At 37.6% G+C, this 16870-nt stretch overlaps 1 protein-coding gene across 1 annotated transcript; it reads right to left on the bottom strand.

The window, feature by feature from the left end:
• ncaph (non-SMC condensin I complex, subunit H) lies at nucleotides 1–13914 on the bottom strand. The gene is made up of 18 exons (XM_042488288.1): nucleotides 13804–13914; nucleotides 12079–12301; nucleotides 11778–11868; nucleotides 11453–11545; nucleotides 10766–10883; nucleotides 10384–10532; nucleotides 9620–9809; nucleotides 9217–9299; nucleotides 8312–8505; nucleotides 7692–7837; nucleotides 7111–7217; nucleotides 5628–5747; nucleotides 5231–5338; nucleotides 4396–4539; nucleotides 3280–3390; nucleotides 3049–3125; nucleotides 1697–1772; nucleotides 1–359 (listed from the first exon to the last, which is right to left on the bottom strand). Exons 2-18 carry the CDS (start codon nucleotides 12294–12296, stop codon nucleotides 300–302), a joined length of 2085 nt encoding a protein of 694 aa, XP_042344222.1. The 5' UTR covers nucleotides 12297–12301; nucleotides 13804–13914; the 3' UTR covers nucleotides 1–299.
• Between the last annotated feature and the right edge of the window lie 2956 nt (nucleotides 13915–16870).

Raw genomic sequence — 16870 nt, 5'->3', positions numbered from 1 at the left:
TTTTAGAAAAAGCTTTTATTTCTTTTGACAATATAAATTTTTGTGCGGTGGTTGAGCAGTTTAAGTTATCTACACACAGGAGAAGTACAGAATAAAAGGGAAATGCTATTAAAGGAAAAGAGGCAGACTTGATGTCTGAGCTCTTATTTCATACTGGATTTCCTATAAAAATGAATTAAAAAAAATCTAAACAAGAGCGTGTCACAAAGAAAGAGACGTACAATAAACAGTAAAAGAGATGAAAAAGCAGAGAATAACAGCAATTCTCAAACATACAACATCCCATCATTGATCTCTCCTCAGTGGCCTTGTCTGATGATGATATCTGACATGTCATCCACCTTCACCAGCTCCAAATTCTGTAAAAAACAGAACATATTCCTTTGTGTACACAACAATAAATACATATAAATACTTCCCATTTTCCAGTAGATAGCCACATGTCTAAATAAGCCCATTTTGGTTATCTCCAGGGTAAGTAAAACATGAAAGGTGTGTACACTTTTACATTTCAAAGTCCTTTTTTCTTTGTGCGTTATTAGTTTAAGGTATTTCATGTTATGTCTATGGGAAAATTATCATTGTAAGGTGGGGAACATTTCATGAGAAGCAGAATATATCACAGTAATGTATTAAACCGTTGAAACTTAAACAAAGTGGTGTAATTTGTTTCAAAAACATCGGGAAAAGCCATAAGCAACTAAACGTATGATACGACTAAAAAAAGTTCAACGAAAATCAACAGAAAATAGGTATTATGTGTATTTTTTTATTTTATGCATTTTATTTATTCTATTCTATTTTAGGCACATAATTTAAATGTAAAATTATTATAATTAAAAATATAGTTTTCTGGACTTTTTCTCTATTCCCTCTAATTTTCCTATAGTCCTCCCCACTTTTTAAAAAACAAATTTTAAGAAAATGTTCTTGTTCAGCTTGTGGGACATTTATTGACAAATTGGTCATTACCACCTACGTTTCTGAAAGAAAGCAAACCTTCTCATGGTTCAACGGGTCAAATAGCTTGTGACATTCACCTGAATGCAGCAAAAGACAAGTGATGCCGATCCTGGTTTCAAAGGGTTAAACATACACATTTGTCATATGAGACAACTTTGAGTGCCTGTCATGCTTTAAGAATGAGCAAAGGAAAATGTATTAATTTTTAAAATAGTCTGCAATTAGTTTGAACCACAGTTTAGTTAGTTTCACCAGCAAGTTAACTTGTAGAGTGAAACATTAATATGGTTGCTACAGTTACCTGCAGTTACTTTGAGAACTTACTTAGAAAAGCAATGTATCTGTTGACTGAACCTATTTATAACATCCTAATGTGCAACTTTGTTGACACTTGTAAGCAAATCATAAATCTGACCTTGACAAAATATATTACGCAGGGTTTAATGATTTAAATAAAGTTTGATGTTAATCACAGAGGAATAGGAATGAAGAAAAAAACTTAAAGACAATTCTACACAATTTCAAAAATTGCAGCAGAGAGGTAGAAGAGAAGATCAATATCGACCCAAGTGGTATCAATGTCATCTAACTCTCTGAATGCGTGAATTAGCGTAATTTTCAAAATGTTGAACTATTGCTTTAAGTTTATAAAACATTTTACACATCAATTTTTTTCTCTCTATTTTTACAGGTCTTTTGCCATGTAAACACCCACCCATAAAACAAAACTCACCTTTTCATTGGCGAGGTGAAGCAGAGCGACAAAAGCCAGAGGCACCGACAGGTTCTGAGCCATCGTGTTTGGCAACCTGGACAAGAAAGAGAAAAGAGAAAGGGAGAAGGGCATACACAAGAAGTGTTATATTCCTTCAATCATGCTGTTCAAACCCAGCGCATGTAAAGGTTGGGACACATGCGGAGTCTTTAACTGCCAGGTGTCGGGTGCCACTCTTGTATCTACTGTGTCAACTGTCAGAGGCGCAGAGGCAGGCTGCATCTGAGGTTGCGATGCAACCATAACCAACACCATAATACTTACTAAAAGAATCCTAAGTGCATAGCTGATTAAGAAAGCTGTAAACATCAGTTTCCTTTGAGCTGGCCAGCTTCCAGGTATTGTTTTTGAATGTGTATTTGGACTAAAAGGTTTTCCGCAGGTAAAATGTAAAGCTCGAGGTAGCCCTGTGCTAAAATGATCAACTTCTTACACACATATTTATCACAGACTGATGTTTACAGAAGAAAGGGAAGATATCTACAGGTTGCGATGGGCTGTTTGTTGGCACATGACATGCAGTGTGCATTGCTGCTTTCATAAAGTTGAATTTCGCTTATCTCAGGATGCAGCACTGAAAAACAGGCACATGGGAACGCTTGCATGCCACAACCAGACCAAACGTTGAATTACACCATCCGGGTCTGTCATGTGATGCCCACAAGCCTAGAAAGACTTTTCCCCATTGACTTACATCAGGAAAGAGACGCCTGTAAATCAGCGAATCATTTTTTGTGAGTAACCCCCGCGATACTGCTCGTTTCACTATCTAGATTTAAGCCATCCAGGTTGAGAACACTTGGAAAGTCTAAAAGGGCTGTGAGATTAAATTTTTTAGACCGCCATTCAAGCCAGCAAAGCACTAAACTGGATATCAGTTGAGTGTAAATACCACATGCCTACACTGAAAACAGTGAATCTGAGGGTTCAAAAACTGCGACATGTGCAGGGGCCCTAAAGCAGTAGCAGTATTTGGTTTTGCTGTTTGCTGGCTCACAGCAGGGTTTAAATGATGCGTATCTGCCAGGCTAAATCTTACCAAATTTGACTGAGACTCTCTTTAGTTGTTATACATCTATCAAACAAAGCAATAGAACCGTGCAGATGAAAATACGTCCTTACAATAATTAAGACATTGAAAAAAATTGTGTTTAAATCTACATGTCCATATCTGAGCAGAAACCCCGATCAACAATGAAAAGCTGTGTTTATATATGCATGCCATGCTCTCTTGCTGAGTGCTGTTCAGTCATTATTATTCCTCATTAGTGCCGGGCCTATGGCAAGCATAGCAGGAGGTCTGCTTGTACCTTTGAAGCAGCGTCTTTGTGGTCTGACTGAAGGCTTTCTCCCCGCACACTACTGGCTTCTCCTCAGTATCCACCTCCTGTAGGGAACATTAAGGCAAAAACTAATCAAATAGACACAATATACAATCAGAAGCACGCAGATATACACAACTAACCCTGATTGGCTGCATGTAAACACAAAATGTGAGCAACGACAAAAGACTGGGGTTTCAGTGTGTCAGTGTAATTTACCTCTGTGGGCTTTTCGGGGCTTTCGGTAAGAAGACTCCACATGTTGGTCTTGAGTCTCTTCATGTCCATTTTCTTTGCTGTCTTAGCATAGTTGATCTCAATCTTGTTGACCTATAAAATAAGCAATGATGCAAGTTTAATTATGTAAAAGTTAGCAAAAAAGTTTCAGTTCATTAGTAAAATCTTTTGTGTAAAATGTGCCCAAAGCGTTCAGTTTAGCGTGTCAATTTCAGTGTTACTGACTGTAATGGATTTCAGGTATTAAAATTGTACTGTTAGAAATAGAATTTGAAAGATTATGAGGCAGTTTTGGTTGTTGTCACTGTAGTGCTATGTTGCCTCACGAATCATGAGCACATTTGATATTTCTTGGATCACATTTTATATTTCTACATCGTGGTCATAGTTGTGCTGATGCTGTGATCCTGTCTGTGGCTGCGCCCGTGTCGTAGTTGTGCTGATGCCATGATCCTGCCCGCAGCAGCACCTGGATCACGGGTTGTGGTTGCACTGATGACGTGGTCCTAATCGACACCAACTACTACTGACATTTTTATTAGTCATACCTCTACTATTATTATAATACACATATGGTTGTTATTGCCACACCCATAAACTGCAATATTTGCATGTAATATTACATGTTATCATTAATTACATTTATTTTTGTTTATGTCTATTTCTATTGTTACTATTATTGTTGCTGTGCATTTCTACCCCTCCCTCTCTCTTTTTGTCTCTCTTTCCTATGTATCATTTGGTCATTACAGTAATTTTTTTGTTCTTTATGACATCTATTGCACATCTGTTCGTCCTGGAAGAGGGATCACTCCCCAGGGCCACCTCCTGCGGTTTCTACCATTTTTTCCCAGTTAAAAGTTTTTTTTTTTGGGGGGGGGGGGGGTTCCTTAGTTGCTGTGAGGGTCTAAGGACAGAGGGATGTCATATGCTGTAAAGCCCCCTGAGGCAAATTGTGAATTGTGATAATGGGCTTAATAAATAAAACTGAAAACTGAGTTGAATTTTTTACAAAAGCTCTTGAGTGAAGAGCAGTTATCTTTAAAAGGCCAAGAACCACCTACAGTATCACCTGCACTAAGACCTTGTGTTACTCACCCTGTGTGGTTCAGGTACCAGATCATCCTCCCCGTAGGTTGAGACGCCCTCTAGATCTTGTGAGGGCAGAGGCATACTATCACCTGAAGGCTGTGTGTCGTCTGAACCAGCAAACCCTTCGACATCATCATCACTGTCAGGCCCCTGAAGAGGAAGATGGACAGAGATGAAGGATTGAAAATCTGCGATGTGGTTTTTAATATCCGATGACAATGCTCGATCTTTGTAAAAGTTGACAAGAACTAAATAAATCCTTAGTAATAAAAACAGGATTCCTACAGCTTAAGGCAAGTTAGACTTAAACTTACCATAACAAAAAATGACTTTTTTATCCAGTGAAAAGGTTAGATTATTTACATCAAATGTTGGAAAAATAACTCTTTTTAGGGTGGAACACATGAAAGACGTGAACATATTATTGTATCATAAAGGTATCTATTTAGTTGCCCAACAGAGGCGGAAATATCTGGCATTTCTGGCCTGTTTTCTGATTGATTTTTGTTTTCTCAATCTGCATGTGAGATTCCACTGCTTGGATTCCCATTAGGTAAGTTTAACAAAAGTAATTTATTAAATTATTTAACAAAACAACAACAACAACAACAACAACAAAAAGACCAATTATATTTTGATTTTACAATGGAATGTCAGAAAAAAAAATCCCCCTTCCCATGTGTGAGCATTTTAAAGACTTTTGAAAGATTCATTTAAGTCAGTGCAATACCAATTAAGGCCTTATTTTTTACTTAATGAATTCAATGTACTTTTAAGACTTTTTACTGATTTGTGGGAAGCCTGAAAAAAAAAAAAAAAAAAAAAAAAGTAATGTTCAGACCTGAAGACCTGGACAGAAGTTGGCTGTGTCGTTGGCGTTGTTGTAGTCGTAGTCTCCAATACCCTCTCCAAGCTCTCCAGACAGCCTCTTCTGACCTTCTTGACTCAACTAGAGTGAACAAAACACAAATGATCTTTTTTTAGCAACAGATACTCACAGGACATTGCATGTTGACTGATGCCATGTGTCAAATTTAATATAAAAAGCTTAAGACCATGAAAATTATGTAATTATTGTACTATTTTTTTTATGTTTATGTGGTCTGTATTGATAATGATGTCAAACTTCAGCCAACATTCATCTCATATCAGTGCTGAGGATGAAGATGAGTTTGTGCATCTCTACCTTCAGCCTCCTCCTGCAGCCCTGTCAGCTGACAGGAGGAATGAAGACTCACCGAGCTGGAGGGTTTGAGGCTGAGCTGGGACAGTGTCTCTGGGGGAAACTGGAAGTCTGCTGGCAGAGTTGTTTTCTTGTTGCTTGCACTTAGGGCAGACTTGCTGTTAGTGGTGGCAGCCTGTAAAGGGAAAGTAGAGAATGTCACATTCAGTTCAGATACCTCTGTATTTGGGGGGTTTCCTTCATACACATGTTTAACTCACAAGCTCTAAACCCTTTGATACTCGAACAAATTGGCTTCATTTCTTTTTAAAAAACAAGGGAAGAGGGTGACAAACAACTTAAAACAAAATTGTTCAAAAAAGTGAGACATTTGTAAAAAATGACAAGAAAATTACTTAAAAACAAGCAAAAATAATAACAATAATAATTAAAAAACAAAAACAAACATGACCACAAAAAAGTACTAATTATTTAATTAATTCATTAATAAAATAAAGCTATGTACCCAAAAAATGAACCAATCCAAATTTAGTCTAAGAATAAGAGTAAATGAAAAAATAAATAAAAAAAAAAAACTGAAAGATTCTGATGGTTAAAAGAAAAATGGAGCCAAACATCAAAGGTAACAAAATACCTGTACCTCTAAAGCTCACTAACACATAGCTTGTTGGTTTAATTTTTACAAAAAAGCATTATTTTGTGAGATTTATGTATTTTGTTCCTTTCTGCCAGAGCCAGGCCAGCTTCCTACCTGTTTCAATGTTTTGATGCTAATCTCTGCCCTTCTCTGGATATATTTACTTTAGTATGAATCTGCTCATCTAACTCTCAAGAAAGCAAAGAAACATATTTCTCCATATGCCATACAATGTATTTAATAATGAGTAGTATATGACATAAATATTAGAAATATAAACATACCTACAACTCTGCACAACCCTGCAGGAAGGTGAAGCATCATCCTTTAGCAATTTCTTTATATTTACTGAAAGATTCAGTCATATAAAACTAGACAGGTTGATTACCATCACCGCCCATTTTACAGAACAAAACATAGCCAGTATTTTCTCTGATATAACAGTGTACAGATATGAACACGCTCTCAGGAGCTCCTCATTTTTATTATATATATCTATATCTATATGTACGTGTGTATATATTTCATTTTTTCCTCTACACTTTGTATTGCATTCTATGTACCTCTTGTTTTTTAGATAAATGTTTACTGATTGGTTACTTTTTTGCCCTATGTATTATTTTTTGAAAAATGTTAATTGACTGGGTTTCGTTTGTTTGTTTCCTCTTGATTTTTGTTGGTTGTTTTCAAGTTGAGGGGGTCCATTTGTTTAAGCCTCTGGCATCGTGACCTCTCCTGACCCATTTTTTTAAAATTCATATGGATTTGATAAAGTTTTTAAATTGTGTACAAATAAACCCAACTAAACTAAACCAAACATCAGGCACTGTATACACTAGATGACACTCTCTAACTGCTAATATGTTGTGTCTGGAATGACAAAAGCAGTGAGGGTTCTTACTCTTGTGGTGCGGAAGTAGGTATCAAAGTTGACATCATCATTGAAGTCTATCTCAAAGGTCTTCTTGGGCTTCCTTTTACGTGTCTCTTTGTCAGGCAAATGGTCCACTATAGAAACATACAGACAGATGAGACAGATAATCGTTTCTCTGTACACATTCAGCAGGAGAGGCCAACCATTAGCAAACATCTCGGCTTTTAGAGAAAATGGGAAAGCCTGATTTATCTCCCAAAACAAAAAATAAGCCTAATGTGTATACATTATGCTGCAGTATAACACAGCATCCAAATACATTTCTGGCATTACATATAATGGACTACTTAATTAACTGAAACTAGAAAATCCCTGTTGCATATACTGATTACACAAAGAGAGGAAATGCAGAAGGCTGAGGTTACATTAACTCTAATTACAATATATACAAAACAAAAAATGTTTATTGTTATGATCTTTTAGCACTAGTCTGCCCAAATTTATCAAGTATATGACAAAAAAAAAGAACATGTCTTGGTGAAGGACACTTCTCTACTCTGACACCTGAGTATTCTCTTTTTATGTGTTTATGCTAATTTTCCACTCACACTTGTGCTTTGGTTTGAACTGCCAGTAGCCGGGTCCAGCCCACGTGGCCATGGTCCTGGGGCTGAAGTATGAGTACTCCCTGGGCTGAGAGGACAGCTGCAGACACATGGTGGTGATGTCTCCCTCTCCGATTGGAATCACATCCCTGCAACACCATCATACCAGCATGAGAAACCATTAAAATCGTCAAGCACATAGACACAAATCATAATCTCTTGCTAATAGAGGCTGTTAGAGTAGCATTTTGACTCATTCAGAATGGTGTAATCAATCAAATACCTGCTCTCCTGGTAGTGATAGGCAATGCATTTTACCCCTATGATTATATAATGCATTTCAAACTTGAAAGCTTAAGAAGCATTAAAAAAGGCTATTTTCTTGAGGGGGAGGCAAATTATCCCATCCTAACACAAGGTGCATATAGAATTCTAGGAGAGGAAAAGGAAAGGGTGCAAAAAAGGAATAAAGAAAAGAGAACCATCTCTAGAAACGTATACCCACGACTATAAAAAACAACAGAAAAATCAGTTAACTAGAAGGTCAGTGGTAAAAGAGTTCCTCTACCACTCAGCAGAAGACAAACATCACCATTCAACCGTCTTACAATCTGCCATCTTACCTCCCTTTACCGGAGCCAGAAGCCTCACAGCCCTCTTTGTACTCCTTGGGTCTGTCGTCACAGTCACCCATTCCCTCCTCATAGTCTGCGTCAAAGTCAGGGCAGTCGTCCTCTTCAGGCTCAGGCTCGGGCTCAGCATTCACATCAAACACGTGATCGCCTTGCTTCATCTTCTCCAAGAGCTGATTCATGGTCTGAAAGACGATGCACAATCACAGTCAGCTGGATCTGACAGTCTGTAAATGAGACTCATGCAGATGATTTGATAGAGGAAGAAGGTAGAGAACTGTAGAGATTTCTTGGTGCTCAGTTGGACTTCACTGTTGTCTTTGCACCATGTGGACATGCACATTTTTACAGATATCAGTTGATGTATTAAGCCAACCTTGGTGTGTCAGCATCTTGACAGTGGTGTCACCAAGATAATATTTTATTAACTGGGCACTGCGTTTGCAGGCCATAATCTGCTCCTTTCCCAGGGTAAATTATCTGCGGGAATTTTGCGTTTGTGTGTGCATAAAAAAGACTGGGACTTCCAACTGATCAAAACGTCAAGTTTAAACAAAAAATACTGGTTTGAATTAAAGGTGCAGTCTGTGATTCTAATCCAATACACTTTTTTCCATCAAACTCAGCAATTATCTCTCTAAAATGCCTGCTACTCCAAACCATATCAACTCAGGTCAGCACTAAGATGGATAAATTAAATCTGGTAAAGTTAAAAGAATATTCTTCTTAACAGCATATGATCAAACACCTCTGTGTGAATGTGTCTTTCCATTTAATGGATGGCAAAATCTTAAAGGAAGTGCTGGTCTTATTTACCTTGTAATCTGAAAACTAATAAAGTATTCCATCAGAACAATTTCTAATATTTGGCTCGGTGGTTAAATGGTTTCTCTGACCTGCTCAGGGTTCCAGCTCGTGAAGGAGAAATCCTGCAGGGAGGGGCAGATGGCGCTTTTCTCCTGAGAGCGTTGCAGTCCGGCTGGCAGAAACACAGCAGAGAAAGATGAGGAGCTAGCATTGCTACTGAGGAACAGCTGAAAACATGACACACAGCTGGGTGGCAGTAAGCTTCATTCATTGTCCGTAGCCGCTTGTCCTCATAAGGGTTCTGGGGGGTGGAGGTGCGGGGCGGCTGGAGCCTATCCCAGCTGTCATTGGATGAGAGGCGAGGTACACCCTGGACAGGTTGTCAGTAAGCTTCAGACAAATCCTTTTGATGGGACAGTGTTTTATGACAACCTAACAAGTTATGGTTATGAAATTTAACACATTTTAGGCGTGGTGGTAAATGTTTTTTACCCATGAACGGGGATGCAGTGACTCCCTGTTGAGGTGGAGGAGAGTACGAGGGTCTGGACTCCAGGAGGGTCATGTGGGAGGGAAATAACAGCTCGCAACGACTGTTCTCACTGAAGAGAACTGACAGGAAGACGCCAGCTGTGCTGCTCTCATCGAAGGATGAAGCCATCCGCTGAAACATGGGGTCCACCTGGGCGGGTAAGAAAGACAGCCGATCAGGTTTACAGCCATACGATAACAGTCAAAAATACTTATACAATGTACTGAAACAGACTTCAGTGGGTCCTTCATTTATATTAATGTCTTCTGGTTATCTGATGTCAGGTGAGACAGTCATACTTGAGACCAAAGATAGTGGCTTGATGAAAGCTTAGTGACCCATGTCGAATAATGTATCTTAATCCTCAAATATGAACTTATCAGTCATCAGACAGACACTCAGCAGATATGAGGGGATTATGAAGTTTTAGTGACTGATAGAATGATATGCTGTTACTGCAGGGATGTCGCCTTGAATAAAAATTGAGTAAAAGTATCAGAAGAGAAAAACTGAGGTGCATCATTTCATCTTCTCAAACAGGGAAATAACTGGAACTGCCCTTCTGGCATTCTGTTTGCCCATCTATCCCATCTGCAGAATATATAAATATCAATATTACTTAAATAACACTGCATATTGCAGTTTGACAGCAGAGCTATCTTCCTTCTAGAACTATGGTGGGTGTCAGTTAAACTTATACTGTTCGGTAAAGATAGCACCATACCTCACACTTCCTCTCAGACTCTGCACTATTGATGTTGCTCAGGTTCTGCTCTACTGTCCTCTTCGGAGGTCTCTTTTTCTTCGGCTGCTTGGCGGCCACTTCACCTGCTGCAGCCTCCTCATTATCTCTGTCCTCCTCCACACCATGGTCTGAAGAGGCACAAAAATTAAGAGAGCCAAAAGGCAGAAAACATAAAATAATGGAGCAATACTTTAAGAACAAGATAACTTTCTGTAGGACAGAGCCCCCCAAATCCTGCATCCTTGCTTCAGTGTAATTCAGTGTATCCAAATGAAAAACTGACAGAAATAAACAAAAAAAAAGAAGAAGAAAGAAAGAAAGAAAGAAAGAAAGAAAGAAATGACATTGCTGAGGTTCTCACTTTCTCCAGGTTTAGTCTCAGCCCCCAGGCCCCCCAGCACCCTGTAGGCGTCAGCATGAACAGCATCCACCCTCACAGCATAGATCTTTGTGCTGGCATCTAAAGTGCCAGCTGCCACCTATAGCAGGAGACACACAAGCACTAATCAGGTCAAGTCAATTTTATTTATTTCGCTTAATATCACAAGAAGGGGCGTGCAAAAATCATACACACTGCCTGTAAAATAAGTCTGCTAGGGATTTTTTTTAGAGCATAATAACATCAAATAACACTGCTGATATTTATGTTTTAATAATTACAACAATCCCTTCACACTTTTGAGGCAATGTTTTGCAGCTTTCAGTGGGTTACCTCGAGATGTTGCACATTGTTCAGATAAAACACTTTGCTAGACACTGTAATTTAAGATTTAATTACCTACGTCACCATATTAAAGACCTTTAAGGGATCGAAGTATCATACAAAAAGGAAAAAATCCAAGATACATTTGATCACATTTTTTCGACAGTTGAAGTAAAAAGAAAGTCTGTGTTTTTAGGACTTTCTAGGTTAAAGCGGGAAAGCAGCTACAACAGATAAAGTACGACACATTTGATTAAACTTCAATAAATTATTCAAAAGTTCAAAGATGTCTGGGGAACCAAGAGTTATATCAAAGCTAGCCTGGATTTAAAAAAAAACTCAAACCTTGAAGTTTGTGAGCTCAGAATCCTTCTGTTTGAGAATATCAGCCATGTAATCAATCAGATGAAGGCCAAAGGCATTTTTGGTGGTGATTTTCTGCCAAAAAGAAAAGAGAAATGCATTAGTCTCTGATTTGTGCCTTTGAAGTCTTTACACTCTCCATTTCAAAAGTCATAGACATACATCTTAAACACATGAACAATATCAAAGACAGGGAAAAAAACCATTACATTTCAAGGGTAATTATTATAACACTTTAAAAGGCACATTGTGTGAGTCACTGACTGATTTCTCTCACTTTCTATCTTATGCATGCACACACACTCACATTCTCAGTGGAGAGTTTTATGCAGGTGGAGTAATGCTCAGAGATCTGTGCATTTGATAGCTTGGGCACGGCAGCAGGAGTCCCCGAGGCACTGCATACAAAAATGAGATTATCTTTAAGATCTCAAGATACATATTAGCAGGGCAGAGAGAAATTGGCTTTTAAAGCCGTGGTATTCAATGTTTCTAGAAATCAGAGTTGCTCAAACTCTACAAACTCTATGTGACAGACTGTCACCAAAGTCATGCTCAAAACACAACAAAAAGCACAATTTGGCAAAACCTTTATCTCTACAGCTTACCTATGAGCTGCAGAGTCATTGAAGGAGGAGTCAGTGGCAGTCTGAAGGTCAATGACTCTTGACCTTCGGCGCTGACGTCGTTCCTGCTCATCATCATTGCCGGGGAAGGCTGCCAGCAGCGGGGTGCTGCAGGCTGCAGGGGAAAGACCCTTGTTCTTCAAGGAGGACGACGTCCATCCTGGACATATCCGAGAGACCGGTGTGGAGGCTGCGCTCATCCTTGCTGGAGATATAGAAACATGCCATTATCTACATGTTGACATATGTTTAAGAAAATAGCTAGGATCATGTTACAATGTTTAGAAAGATAGTAAAAAAGTTGGTAGCAGAATGTTATACTTGCTGAAAAGTATTTCCATATTAACTGCACTGTGTTGTAGTGTATAACGAAGCATTAGAAAGGCTAATATGATGATTTTCATTTAAACATATTTAAGTTGAGGTATAATTGAGCATAGAATTGTAAGTAAATTTTGTAAAGAGCAATACACAGTATTTTCAATGTGTAAAAAAATGGCTTGCAGTGTTAAAGTCCTAGAAAAGTAGAAACATTCATGTGTTTCTGCCTCCACTCTACAGCTGAATTTTAAAGTCAAGTTTGACACCCTTCACCACTCAGCATACAATAGTTGGCCGTGTTACGTTAACATTAGGATTCAATTGGAAAATGCAAGAGAATCTCATACAACACACATCCACATACATCCTGCCTTCTACTATCTATGCCAATCTACAGACTCAGGCACACACACACACAGATAGTGGACAAATAAAATATGATGAACTTTATGGACACTTAAAGGGGCCCTTAATAGCTCTGCAATGATACACTTTATAGATTTTTTAAAAAAAAATTATGGTGCTTATAACTTTTATGCACTTAATTATGACTTTTATTTACCTATTTCTATTTTGATATTTTTAACTGACTTGCATTGTTTTTGTCTTTTGAGGGGAAACAATTTATTTTTATTTATGTATGGGAGTGCATAATGAAGATAACAAATAAAGGAAAAGAAAGAACATATGAGAATAACAATGAAATTAAAACAAAAGAAATATGGATTTATATCACTGAATTAAGTTGGCATTAACATTACATTTGTTTCACCCACAAGACCTAGTTTTACTCTACAGCCAACAGCTGATACCAAGTTTGACTGGAAAGTGCACACTTTAGTAAAGACGCCTTTAATTACAAAGATTAGATATGATTCAGACCTCAGATGATTTATTTCTTGTTTCTCACCCCATGCTTTTTGCAGCCACAAAGGGTGCCACGTTGTGCGATTCATTTCTACAGTACAATTTTGTTTTGAAAGTGCTGTTTTATGGGTTCTATGTAGATATGTTTTTTTTTCTGATTTAAGTTTACCATAGCTATCTCACTCATAAACAAAGGGACTCCAACGGGCTCATAACGTCAACATAGCTGAAAAGTACACGAATTTGTTGAGAAAGCAACAGGCTATCTTGACGCAGCATATTCGCTTAACTACCAAACCAGTCTAATTAAATGTCCAAAACGAACAAAACAACTTCAAAACAAACGTTGCCCAAGCTCAACTAGCCGCTACGCTAATTTTACATGCAATTTAGCATAACAACACTAGCTTCAGGCTAGCATTAGCTAATAAGAACGTGCTCTCACTATCACAGATAGCTTGCTGGCTTACTAACACTCAAGAGTTTTACCACATAACAGACTTGGCCCACTCAGCGTACCTCGAAATGTCTGAAATCCGACGTGGCTTTATTGCGTCTCGTTGTAATTTAGAATAAGGCAAACAGAGAACAGACCGAGCTGTAGTTTTTCTTCCTGTTCAGCGTTTGAATTTTTGCGCCGGACGGTTTACGTAACAACACTATACGTAATGACGTTAAACCACGCCCACTCCGAGCGATTTCCTCGTGACTCACCAACAAGGGGAAAAAGGAATACCCAGCCTAAAAACCCCAATATTTTATTTTAAGTAGCGGTTATTGTGGATGTAAAAGTAATAGTATTGTATTACCCATCTTTGGTGTCGTGTTTTTAATTTATTTTATAGTACTGTTTTTTTTTTTTTTTTTAAATAACACTTTTCACACTTCATTAAGCTGAGTTAGAAAGGGACTGAAAATGGGGGAGGCACTTTTTTTTAAGCTCTGGGGAGGGAGTTATATTTTGATTTGACACTATTTATCGTAAATAGGAAAATAGGAAATGTGAAATGTGGTTTTATATGAAGTCACTCAGGGATGTTGCTCAAGGGATCAATATATATATATATATATATATATATATATACATATATATATACACACATATATATATATATATATATATATGCTGAGGAAACAAATATTTAATTTCAGCCAATTAGAATACAACACGCAGCACACATAATGATTTTTTTTTTATTTTCTTTGTAATACAAAGCAAACCCTGTACTCTGATACATAAGTCCCTTATTGTCAGATTCTGCTCAATATTTTGTACTACAAAAAAAAAAAAAAAAAAATCATTATGTGTGCTGGCTGTTGTATTCTACTTGGCTGAAATTAAGTATTTGTTTCTCCAGGAAGTGATGTGCATTGTTGCTGCAGCTGTACTTGCACATTTGGTAACAAAGCCGCTGATAGTGCTCATAAACACTTGATCCACGCATTGTATTGTGATGACACAAAAACAAAATTTGCACGTACATTTCCATTTACTGGGTCATATTCACTGATAATTTGATGAGCCCTGTGATTTTCTGAGTGGTCTGTTCCTTCACCAGCACAATTATTAGGACAGTGATGGGAGGATACGGAAAAACAATGCTGAAACAGTATTTCTAATAATCGTGCCAGATCAGATAGGACAGTATGGGGGTTGAAGGGCACTCATTTGTGATGTAGCTAAATAAAATTAATACTGCCATTCAATTAACAATAGTGGAAAACTGCAATCACCCCCACTCCTTTCTTTTATTTTTTTTACCAAATTGCTTCAAATCAGCACAGACAAATAAACAAATATTGAACTGCTCCTGTAGGCCAGCAATGCAATGATGCATATGTCAAAAGGGAGATACAATGACATGTCATAACTGCACTTGCATTTACCTTCAGCATTCAACAGATTTCCCTTTTCCTTCAAAAAGGAAAGGGAAAAAACAAACAAATTGACTTTGTAAAAAACAAAACAAAACAAAAAAAAACTCAAAACATCAAAAGGTGAGTGCAGAGTCATGGACCAAGAGATGAAGGGTGGGATGCCCAAAGAGACTGTTAATGCACAGGGCCCAGAATTTGGTGCTACGCCCCTGTTTCTCTAACAACATAAATTCACATTTCATCAATTAAACTGTACATCTTCACAACTGATTCTTATAATTAAGTATTATGATGATGATTTTTTAAAGCCCATGAAAGTTGACTGTTAATTAAAATTATGCAAAGTGAAAAAGATATATGACTGTCTTAAGACATAATAAGTATAGACTGAAATGATAGAATGAAGCCCTGATATGTCTTATTATTAGAGATAAAATCTGATGAAAAACTGTCAAAATACTGTCAAATCTCTGTTTTATATTTATATGGAAGCATAATTGTCTATGGACAAAAATAGGATAGAAAGGGTGAGTTGATAACAGAGAAAAAACAACAGCTGCTCACTAGATGGCAGTAAAAAACAAGACTCCATTCTGGCAAGTTACAGTACCAGTGTGGCATTTGTTTCATTTCCCCATATATGTTGTGAATGAAAAATGAATCCCCCAGGCGATGCTATGTGTTTGCAACAGTAATAAAGATAATATTGTATTTTCCATGCGAGTGCCTTGGATCTCTCGCTATCTACACTGCTCTATGTGAAGTGCCAAGCTCAATCAATGGAGTCATCCTATTTGATTTTCAAGATTTCAGGTCATAAACCTTTTAAAGGTCCCATATTATACACATTTTCAGGTTCATATTTGTATTTTTGGTGGCTATTAGAATATTTTAACATGCTTTAATGTTAAAAAAACACATTATTTTCCCATACTGTCTATGTTATTATACATGTGTATACCCTCTGTCTAAAACTCTCTGTTTTAGTGCCTGCCTCTTCAAGACCCCTCCCCAAAAAGCCCAGTCTGTTCTAATTGGTCACTGTTTCCAGGTCTAGCACATCTGCGCTCTTGGCATCTTATTACCTGCACTACATCTGGTAAATGAGTGTAATGATACTCACTCAAACATACACAAAAAGCTCTCCCAGGCCCAGCGAATCCCCCACCAGCCAAATCCCCCAGGTAATGTACATTAAAGTAGAGAACGTGCAATATATTCAGTAGGTGTACACACAATGAGTATACAGGCATTTTTATGTGATATGCAGGCATAAAGGGAAACAAAGATATAAACAAACTGTTTCCATGATAGTGAGAAAGTGAGACAAGATATAAATAGAGTAAGAAGCAGGAGCAGGTTGTTTGAAGATGGTTGAGTATGGATGCTTTAAAGAGATGAGAAGAGGTAATAGACCGAATTCAGCAAAGCAGGTTGTTCCAGTCAGATGGAGCCCTAAATATAAATGCATGTCGACCATTTTTCACACTGAAGGAGTGTTTTGAAAATTTCACAGTATTTATATTGCACCTTTTCCTGCTTTATAATAAAAAAAAGACACGGAAATTCATTTACATATAAAGGCCTTTACACACTGAGTCTTTTTTTGGGATGCATTCTTTTTGATTAATCATCCAAAAAAAAAAACAAAACAAAAAAAAACCCACACGCTGAGTCTGATGCATTTTATTGTTCTATTCATTGTAAA

This window comes from Plectropomus leopardus, chromosome 6, assembly GCF_008729295.1.
Source record: "Plectropomus leopardus isolate mb chromosome 6, YSFRI_Pleo_2.0, whole genome shotgun sequence".
Classification (NCBI taxonomy): Eukaryota; Metazoa; Chordata; class Actinopteri; order Perciformes; family Serranidae; genus Plectropomus; species Plectropomus leopardus.
The sequence above is the reverse complement of the archived record's forward strand: the minus strand, read 5'-3'. Positions and strand labels throughout refer to the sequence as shown.